The 10976-nt window shown below is 25.1% G+C and overlaps 1 protein-coding gene across 2 annotated transcripts in view; it reads left to right on the top strand.

Moving 5' to 3' along the window:
• LOC136071840 (uncharacterized) overlaps positions 1-10976 on the top strand; it is a 118226-nt gene that overhangs the window by 40284 nt on the left and 66966 nt on the right. For both annotated transcript variants that reach the window (XM_065797320.1, XM_065797319.1), the window contains exons 6-14: positions 337-376; positions 653-707; positions 1440-1521; positions 1892-1965; positions 3335-3435; positions 4411-4497; positions 6324-6377; positions 6472-6513; positions 9219-9272. In XM_065797320.1, the coding sequence (XP_065653392.1) occupies positions 337-376; positions 653-707; positions 1440-1521; positions 1892-1965; positions 3335-3435; positions 4411-4497; positions 6324-6377; positions 6472-6513; positions 9219-9272 (589 nt within the window). The remainder of the gene's footprint in view (positions 1-336; positions 377-652; positions 708-1439; positions 1522-1891; positions 1966-3334; positions 3436-4410; positions 4498-6323; positions 6378-6471; positions 6514-9218; positions 9273-10976) is intronic.

The following is a 10976-nucleotide window of genomic DNA, read 5'->3' as shown; positions in this document are numbered from 1 at the left end:
AAATTCTTTTTGTTGTTGTAAAAGTTACTATAAATCCTTATTTTTTGTAAAAGTTTACTATAAATCCTTTTTTTTTTTGTAAGTTACTATAAATCCCTTTTTTTTGTAAAAGTTGCTATAAATCCCTTTTTTTTTTGTTAAACTTACTATAAGTCCCTTTTTTTGTTTGTTTGTAAAAATTACTATAAATCCCCTTTTTTTTTTTTTTTTTTTTTGTTAAAGTTACTATCTAAATCCTTGTGGAATTTTTTTTTGTACTTTTTTTTTTCATACTTTTTAGAATTATTTGTTCTCTCATAAAGATATAATATATAATATATAAAAAATTATTTATAGGTCCATATACACTTTCTCCTTGTCAATTATTAGTTTACAGGTAACGTTTATTTTAGGTGAATTTAATTCCATTTAAAAATCATTTATGAATGATTTTTAGGTTGTTTTTTTTGTTGAGGTTTTTTAAAAAAGGAAGAAGATCTTCAACATTTTTAACATTTATCATTAATTTTGTGAATATTTTGTTGGAATACTTCTACTTTTAGCATTTGTGTAAATGTATTTTAATATATAACAATGGTTAGCAAAATTGCAGGTAACAAAGTTTAAAATCTTAAAATTTTTAAATTTGTATCTTTTGTATATTTTTTTTTAGTAATAATGGAATTTCATACAATGGCACCCTTACCGAACACAATTTATTTGAAAGAGTAAGTCAAAAGTTATTTGTTTGTAATTATTTAACAATGATTTTGAATGAATTATTCAATGAAAATTTTAATAAGTTACTTGCGTTTATCTCTTCATTTGTTTGTATTGTGTGCCTATGCTGTTGGTTTATGTTATTAGTACATAGTACTAAAGTACTATGTTTTTTTATGGTGTTTCATATGTATTTACAATTTAATAATAGTATACCAAATGTTTCATATGTTTTTGTTTTATATCAAATGTTTGTTATGTATTTACAAATTTATATGATTATTATATCATATAGATGTTATAGTTATAATTATATATGATATATATATGGTTCTCTACCTTTCTTTATATACGTATATGTTGTATGTGTATTTTTGATGTTTATCTGTATCTGTAGTGTGTGCATTTAAAATGCTGCATGCATATCTGTGATGTTGTGAGGGCATCTTTGATGTTATATGTGCATCTGCAATGTTCTATGTGTATCTATAGTGTTCTCTTTGCAATGTTCTATGTGTATCTATGGTGTTCTATTTGTACCTTTGATGTTATATATATGCATCTTAGATTTTGTGTGTATTTTTTTGTATGTTGTATTTATGTCTACAATGCTCTATGGGTGTTTATGGTATTGTGTATGTATCTGTGATTAAGTGAACTTAAAGTGATTTTAAACTACAAATACAAAATTTTTCTTGGAAACTTATTAAAATATTTTTGACTTTTTTTTTTTTTTACAGAAGTTAAATGTTTTCCATAAAGAGACATTAGAAACCGTTAGTGTTGATCCCAAAATTGTGCATGTCATTATAAAATGTTCAGGTAGTTTATAATCTAATATATTTAAAGTTGTATCAGTCTTTGTTAGTTTGTGTTTTATTTATTTTATACAAAGTTAAATTTATAAATTAAAAAAAAGCATAGACTTTTTGTTGTGTAAATAAAAACTTGTGGCCAATCAGTTGATTAATTTTTTAAAAAAATAGCCAATCAGTTGAATTTTTAAAATCTATTTAACTTACTTATGCTTTTCTTTATTTTTATTTTTTTCTGATTATTTTTTAGAATTTCTTCTTTTGGATTCTTGATTTTTAGAAGAATTGACTTTAGCATTTTAACCTTTTTTTTTTATTGTCACTGTTTAATCTGTCAAAGATTTTAATTTGAAATTAAATGATTTTGTGTTTTTTAGATGAACAATTAGATATGATGTTATTAGGTAATGCCATTAGTCAACATTTCTCACGCCACACTAACAGCATAAAGGTTTTTTATTTTATTTTATAATTGCTCACACTCATTTTTTATATGTATATGTATATATATATATATATATATATATATATAAATGAATATATATATTCATATATATATTCATATATATATTCATATATATATATATATATATATATATATATATATATATATATATATATATATATATATATATATATATATATATATTTAAACAACTTTAAAAAGTATTCTACACAATAGAGTGCTCAATGTTCTTAAAAGAACAGAGCAATTATATATTAGTAGAAAATCACTTAACAAAGTTTTTTTCCATTTAACACTGTGTTTCATCAACAAAGATTCATCAGAAATCTGCATTTCTGATGAATATTTGTTGATGAAACACAGGGGTAAATGGAAAAAATTTTTGTTAAGTGATTTCCTACTAATATAATATATATATATATATATATATATATATATATATATATATATATATATATATATATATATATATATATATATATATATATATATATATATATACATTTTTTTTTTTTTTCAATCTCAGTTTTTTATTTCTTCTACAAATTCATTTACTTCAAAACTCAGGGTATTTTAATGTAGTTTACTATTACAACTGGGGTTGAAATTTGTCTCATAATATAAGTAAACTTTTTTCTGTTTTTTTAGTTTTATCTGGTCTTTAGATGAAGCTAAAGACCAGAACTGATAAAAAAAAATTCTTTTAAAAAGATAATATAAGGATATAATCATCCAATATTTCACACCAACTAGCAGACTTAGAATATCATAAATGACTATTCAAATAAAATCACTACTAAGTATGCAGATAATTATAAAATCATAAAATAATTAGTTTATAAAATCATAAAGTAATTAGTTAACAATAACTATAAAATCATAAAATAGTTAGTTAATAAAATCATAAAGTAATTAGTTAACAATTAAGTCAACAAAAATGCAATAAGTCAACAATTAAGCAATAAGTGTGATATGTACTGAAGAACTTACCTTGTAAATTAAAGCTATGTTTTATTTTATACTATATTAAAAAAAGTTACTAAAATTATATTTATAAATTTAGTTATAAAATAGGTACTATTTAAATTATGTTTTTGAATTTTCAACAATGACTGAAGTTTCAACACTGAATGTGTTTGTTGTTACTTGTTTAAGATTGCTATACTACTCTATTTAAATAGAATAAAATTAACCTTTCATATTTCATGTTAATTGTCTTCTAAGTCGCAAATAATGTTGTTATCTAACATTCCTGATTGCTGGTGAAAATTTATTGTATCAGAAAATTATATGAAAATTTGTTATATTTAAGGGTATCTTTTAGATATATTTGAACATTTGTTTTTGGTTTCAGGATTTCTCTTATAATTCTAACACAGTTTGTTTAAATTGGAATTTTCCTTCATGGTTGGAAAGTATAAGTTATCAGGAGCAATTTGCTGCTTTGACACAAAGGTGAGATTTTAAAAAAAAGCTTGATATTGCTTTTTCCAGACATAAAGGATTACAAATTATTTGCAAGTGTTACAAAACTTATTATAATTGATCTTTTTTAGAAAATGATGGGGAAAAATATATATAAAATATAATTTATAAGTATACAGAGCTTAAACTATAGTATGATTGCAAATTGCAATTGAATTTTTGCATGGTTGCAAAACATTTTTTCTTTAAAACCAGAACCTTTTTTTTTTGTAATAGTATTTTTTTTTTAATTTGTCAATTAGCATTAATTACATTCTAGGTTCTTAGTAATTTTTTAGAATTATTTCCGTTGTTGCTTTTTTAATAAATTTTATTAGCTTTTACAAAAAGAAAGTTTTAAAATTGAAATATAAAAAGTACATAGAAACACATGCCAATATAAGCGATGAACAAAAATACAATACATACAAATACAGGTCACTATAAACAATGCACACAATATGAATTAATAAAATTTAAAAAATTGTTTTCTGCCACCAAAAACAAATTTTTTTTTTGGGAGTAGAGCCATTTTTATTTGTTTATAAGAAAAGATCTTTCTGAAGATCTTTCTTTACTACTGTTTTTCATTTTCAAATTTATTATAAACATTTTTTTTTAAATCTTTCTTAGTTGTTTAGATGTTTTTTTAAACCTTCTATTCTAATTATTTCTTTGTTTTCCTTTTTTTCATTTATTTCTTTTTCTCATTTTCGCCATGGAGTTCCCTATCTTGTGATTTCAAATAGAATTTGTTTCAAGTTCTCTACTAAAATTAAAGCCTTTTTTTTATATATACTAATTTGATGGATTCATAGCTTTTTTTTAAATATAATAATTTGATGGATTTATACATGCTAATATAGTGTAATATACTATTACGACTGTTTAATTTACTGTGTGGTATACTATTATAAACTGTAATTTTATGTGAAGTTTGCAGTAATTTAATTTTAATTTTTTAAGACCTTCTAAATTCTTTGAAGCAAAACAACCTGGTGTGGCTTCTTCGTTGGATACAGTCCATAACAGTATAGAAAAGTCAATGTCAAGGTAAGTTAGGAAAAAAATCTTGTATAGGAAAGATTAGTTTAGAAAAATTGTGAGAGTGCAATTTCAAAATTTTTTTTCAGAAGTTTAATCCAGATATGTAAAAAAGTTAGTCAAATTATGTTTAAAAACTTTTTCATAATAAATTATTTATTTTTAATATTTAAGTTATATATATAAACTTTTATATTATTGCTCTTGCAGCCAACTTCCAACGATTCATCATCGCCGTAATGTTGCTTCTCTTTCTCTTTTCTACAAATACTATAATGGGCACTGCTCTAAAGAGCTAGTGTCTCTTGTGCCATCTGCTAAAATTCATTCTCGTGTTACTTGTCATTAAATTAAGTCTCATCCTTTTTCTGTGACTGTTCCTAAGTGCTTCAAAAACTCTTATTCGTCTAGTTTTTTCCTGGAACATCAGTTCTTTGGAATTTGCTTCCTTCATCTTGCTTTCCTGATTCATATAATTTGCAATCCTTTAAGTCGTTTGTCAATCGTTATCTTGCTCAATAATCTTCACCTTTTTTCTTCCAGTAACTTCCAACTCTAATTAGTGGTTGCTTGCAGACTTGTTGAAAGCAAAGATGTTTAAAAAAAAAAGAAAATGTAACTTTGTTTTGCCTACTTTATAAAGAAATTGCATTTAGTTTGCAATAATTTCCATGTTGGAAATTGTCAGGCAATTTATATTTCTTACAATTTAACTTTGTTTATAAAATTTTTATTTGATTTAGAATTACTCTGTCTAACTTTATTTATTTTTTGAGATTTTGAATAGGGATGCAAGGGCTGCCATAATTGGGTTAAATTTGATTGTTTTAAAAGTTTAGTTGATTTTATTAGCATAATGCACTCATGGAATATTGACAAAAACTACATTTGATGGGTACATGTTTCTATATTTTATTTGACAAACCGGTATTTATCGAATATTTCTTTAGGCTCACTTATATCAGAAGCATAAAGTTGTCTTGTTCAAAAAACTTTTGAAAATTAATTATTTATATCAAAAAAATTTTTTTTTTCTTATCTAGAATTTCACCACCATTTTACATAATATTTAAAGTTTTTACCAATACCACATGACATAATATATTCCTACAACCTATTGTTTTATTTTAAAAATGGTTTAAGCCGCATATATGATTTATTAATGTATATAACATATATTTTGCTAAATGAAAATGACAAAATGGTTTTGCAAATGCAACCGTAGTTTATTTTACTTGGAGTATTTTTGAAAAAGTATTTTAATATATTATTATCTGATATAACAATCTCACTGTAATAATTTAAAAAATACATTCTTTAAACATATTTTTACAAATTGCAATTAGCCAAAAAGATTTTGACACCACTATGTTTGCTTTTTGTTTCATACCTATTTTTTTAACATTTTTTTGTTTAGAGGATTGATACAATTTGTAGATTTTATTTAAAATTTATACCTGCAAAAAAAAACTTAGAAATAAAGGAAGATTTTTACTTGAAAGACAAACAAATTAATAGTTATAACGCAAAAATTTAAAATAAAAAATAGTCTTAAATATATCATTCAAACATCAATAAATAATAGCTTTGTATCAAATTTTTACCTTAATTATTATTATATTTACATAAATCTTGTAAAAATTGACTGTAAATATAAAAAAATGATTTTCAAAATTTGTGTCACAATGGAGTACTGCTAGTTTTGATTTTTAAAAGGTATACTAGTTTTGATTTTTAAAAGGTATACTAGTTTTGATTTTTAGTACATTTTATTTAATCACTTGTATAAATGAATGAAATAAATTGTTAAAAATAAATTATTTTAATTATTTTAGATTGAAAAATTCAATCGAAATTATTGATTTTGAATTTATGCATGAGACAATTAGGTTTGTTGAATAAAATTTTTTTTATAATTTTTTTAATAAATTTTATGCCAGTAACAAAGTTTAGGGTTTTGATAAAATGTTATTCATATTTTAGATATAAAAAATTCATTGAGATTTTGGATTTTGAAGATATTGGGTTATAATTTAAATAATTTGTTTTGTTTACATATCACGATTGATTAACTGAGATATAGAGTAAAACTGGGTCAAACCGCACACTATATCATTCCGCACACTAATCGAAATTATCAAATAAAAACTAAACAGATATGGCTATGAAAAAAATTAAAATAGATTCAAATACAGAACCATCTTCTCTATTCAAATTGATAAAATTATATGCCGATTTAACTCCATTTTTTTCTTTTTTTTACAACTTCAATGGGGAGTCAAAATTTTTAATATATTTTTTATTGTTGAGAACGAAATAGCGCTTGAACCGAAACTGATATAAAAATAATTTTAGCACTATCTTGTTGGAAATTTTATTTTAATTCTGATAGTATAATTTTTATGCAGCTAGAACAAAAAGTTAAATAAAAAATCAAAAAAGTAAAAAAACTCTTTTTTCTGATAAAACCGCACAGTCGATTAATTACTTACTTTAGTTTTTTGCAAGTGACTAAGCGCCTATTTTTATCTAATTAACTTAGTGTTAATTCCGGTTTAATTAAAAATGAACTATAATGTTATTTGTTAATATAATCATCTCTTACTCATTAAAAACCAATTATTATATTATTTCTCAATATAATCATCACTCACTCAATTCAGTTTAACTCACTCACTTTAACATGTCAACTAAAAAAACAAAAGCATACAAGAAAGACAATATACAAGCCACATTAACTGATATGAAAGAAAGTAAAACATCACTGAGAAAAGCTGCATTCAAATATGGTGTTCCAGTCTCAACGCTCAAAGATTGCAAAAATAACAACAACAAAGGCTTCCATGGCTCAGGTGCAACAACGGTACTCTCAAGATTTATGATGCATGCGTTCCAATTACTTGGTGGCTGGGGTTATGGTTTACCCCAAATGAAATCCTGGAACTTGTATGTAACTACCTTAAACGTGAAGATCAATTGCATTTATTCAAAAATGGCAAGCCTGGTAAAGACTGGTTTAATGCCTTTATGAAGAGATGGTCATAAGAAATTCAACAAGAAAAGCAGATAACTTAGCATTTAAAAGAGCCGCTTCTTGTACGCCAGAAATATTTGATCGTTATTTTAAATGCGTCGCCAAACAATATCAACAGACTGGTATATCTTCTAGGTCGCATATTTGGAATTGTGATGAAACAGGTTTTTTAGGTGATCAAGGCAAAACAACCATAGAATGGCTGAAAGAAGTATTTATAGCCGAAACTGAGCAAATTGGTGGTATTCATATTTTAGTATTAGATGGGCAAACAGATCACATAACTTTGGAAGCGGTATTGCTGTGCAAAAAACACAATATAATCTTGATATGTCTACAAGAGCATTCTTCACATTCTACAACCATTGGATAGAGGTGTCTATTGTCATGTCAAACAAGCATGGAAAGAAATTCTTACAAAGTATTACAAAGACTCAAAGTGTAAGAATTTAGATAAACAAAGTTTTCCATCCGTTGCTCAAACTGCTGTACGAGAGTGGTAAATGTTTTACACGCTTGCATACAATTGCTGGTTTCCAGTACACTGGCTTATTTCCACTTAATAAAAACAACATAAATCATAAGGCATTAGCAATCACACAAACATTTAATCCACCTTCATCAACTTTAGCAGCCTCCGCAACACCTACACCATCTTGCTCAGACACAGCTTCATCATCTTCAACAGCCGCCGCAGCACCTAATCCAACTACACACCGATTAGCATCTTTCTCAACTACACCAGCTTCAAGTTTTGATAGGTATCAAGTATGTGTTGAGTGTTGCAAAAACAGTACTGAGATAGAGTTGAAGCAGTTTTTTCAAACCAGAAATCAATCGCATGTTAAGAAATCAAAGCAGTGCAAAATGTCAAAACTTGGCGGAAAATGTATTACCAAAGAAAATTTGATTGAGTTCCTCAAAAAAAAGATGAAGAAAAAGCAACAAAGGATGCCATGAAAGTTGCTTAACTTAACGCAAAGCATAGACTTTCTATGCCAAATACTCAAATGCCTGAGCAACCTCAGCAAAACAATAATGAAGAACAAGTACCTGCAGCCAAACGACTAAAAGTTGCAAGATGTAAAAAGTGTAGAGTACAGTTACACACAGAAATGTTACAATGCGAGAATTCAATGTGTCGGGAACGGTTGTGCAAAGAAACATGTTTACCAAAGAAATGTGTAGTTGGAACTAAATTTTATTGTTGCAAAAAATGAAAAAACTTAAAAAAAAAAAAAAAAAGAAAAAAAAAATAGTTTTCTTAAAATATAAGTTGTGTTAAAAAAAATAATAAAAAAAAGTTAAAATTTAAAAAATTCAATTTTCTCAAGTGTGCACTTTTATCAGAATGTTGCCTAAAACCAATTTAATACAATTTTTTTTCTTTACATTTAATATTTTCAATAATTTTATTATTATTTTTTTAACATATATTTATATTATCTTATGTAGTTTTTTATTACCTATCTAATAAAAAAAAGGAAAAAAATTTAAAATGAAAAATAAGAAAGTTATTTAATTTTTATTGATAAGATTTGACCCGGTTTTACTCTACTGATTATTTAAAGTTTTTTTTTTCTTCCATTAAAGACTAAATCTGTTTTATCTGTTGACAGATACAATTTTACTTTTGTATGTGTGTTCTGGTTAATTGGTGAGTGTTCTGTATAACAGTGTTTAACTTTGTTTTTAGTTGCAGAGATATTTTTCAAAATGCAAATTCCTCACTGAACTCTCTGAATACTCGGTATTTTTATTCTTCTTTTTAGATATATATAAAAAATTTTCATACTTAATGTATACAAAATATAATATAAAGTAATCTTACGAATCCATAAAAGTATTTTATAAAAAATTTTTACTTTGCTTCAATAAAAAGTATTTTTATTGTTTAACTTTTTAAAGTATAAACTATGTAATTATTTATTTTAATAATTTAAAGAAATAAGTGAGTTATCTCTGTTTCTTTTTTCTTTTTGTTTTCCTTTTTTTAGATAAAATTGATTTGTTTTATTTGGTAATGGTGCAAAGATAGTTTTTTTTTTTAATAAAAAATATTTTTATCAGGAAAGATTAAAAATTTATCAGGAAGGTTATTAATATAGAAAACAATACTGGACTAAGAATGGAACCTTGTGGTAATGTGGATTTAATGCTGCATTTTGAAAGAAATGATTTAATTGTTTTAAAACTTTCCTGATAAACCATATGAAAAGAGCAGTAGATCAGAATACCAGACTTCATTGAAAGCTTTTGGTGTGTGATCACTTTCATATACTTGATAGAACCTTTCTGCCTTTATGTTTATCAAGTCACCAGCAAAACAATTTGAAAGCAAATAGTAGAGCATTAGAGTAGAAATTTGTATAGATTATCAAATTTTTAACTCAAAATTTGATATTAATGGTATTATTTTTAAAACTAATGTTAAATAAAATCAAAGACCTAAATAGTAAAAAGATTGAGTGAATGTTTTAGATCTGGAGCCTACTTAAGAATCTAGATCTAGATCTAGGAGCTTCTAGATTCTAAAGTAGTTAAGACAAAGTTTAGTTGAGAACTTGTTAGTTATTGAAAAAAGTTCATAAAAACTGAGTCTTATGTAAGATGGTGGTGATACAACTTTAGCAACAGAAGAATTTACAGAAGTAATCCCATATAGTTTGAAGGCAGCAGTAAGAAGTGCGAATTTAATGTAGAAGAAGTACAAGGTTAAAGTTTTAGTTCTATCATTGCTTGGTCTGATTATTGCTTGGTCTGTTAATTAGAACATGATCAAAAAACAAATTAATGAGTGAAGCTAAGTGATTTGGGTTGTTTGGAAGTTACAACTTGAACTATTTGTGTAAGTTATTGAGAGCAACAAAATTTATGGGTGCAAGTCAGTGATACTCGAGCCTTTTAACAACTTATATATATATACATATATATATATATACAGTCGTCCCCCGGTTAACGAACTTAATTCGGAGTACGAACTAGTTCGTTATCTGAAAAGTTCGTTAACCGAAACGCGTTTTCCCTTAGGCCGCCATTAAAAAATTTTTAATTGGTGGATTTTGCCGAAATAATGGGGGAAAAAATTCAAAAAATTGTCCAACTTGATAAATAAAATAGGCAAAGGTGAAATGATTGAAACCTGAGATTTATGCACTTTTAAAAATTGAAACAAATTGAAATTGTGCATGAAAATTGCTTGTCAAAGTTTTAGAAAAAACTAAAAATTGAACATGAACATTGCTTATCAAAAAATGAAAATTCAACAAGAAAATTGCTTGTCAAATTTTTACCAAAAAATTGAGAATTGAACTTGAAAAATGCTTGTCAAAATTTTACGAAAAAATTGAAAATTGAACATGAAAAATCCTTGTCAAATTTTTTACCAAAAAATTGAAAATTGATCTTGAAAGAAAAATCAACAAGAAAATTTCTTGTCAAATTTTTACAAAAA

Source organism: Hydra vulgaris, chromosome 05, assembly GCF_038396675.1.
Source record: "Hydra vulgaris chromosome 05, alternate assembly HydraT2T_AEP".
Lineage (NCBI taxonomy): Eukaryota > Metazoa > Cnidaria > Hydrozoa > Anthoathecata > Hydridae > Hydra > Hydra vulgaris.
This window is presented reverse-complemented; position numbering and strand designations above follow the sequence as displayed.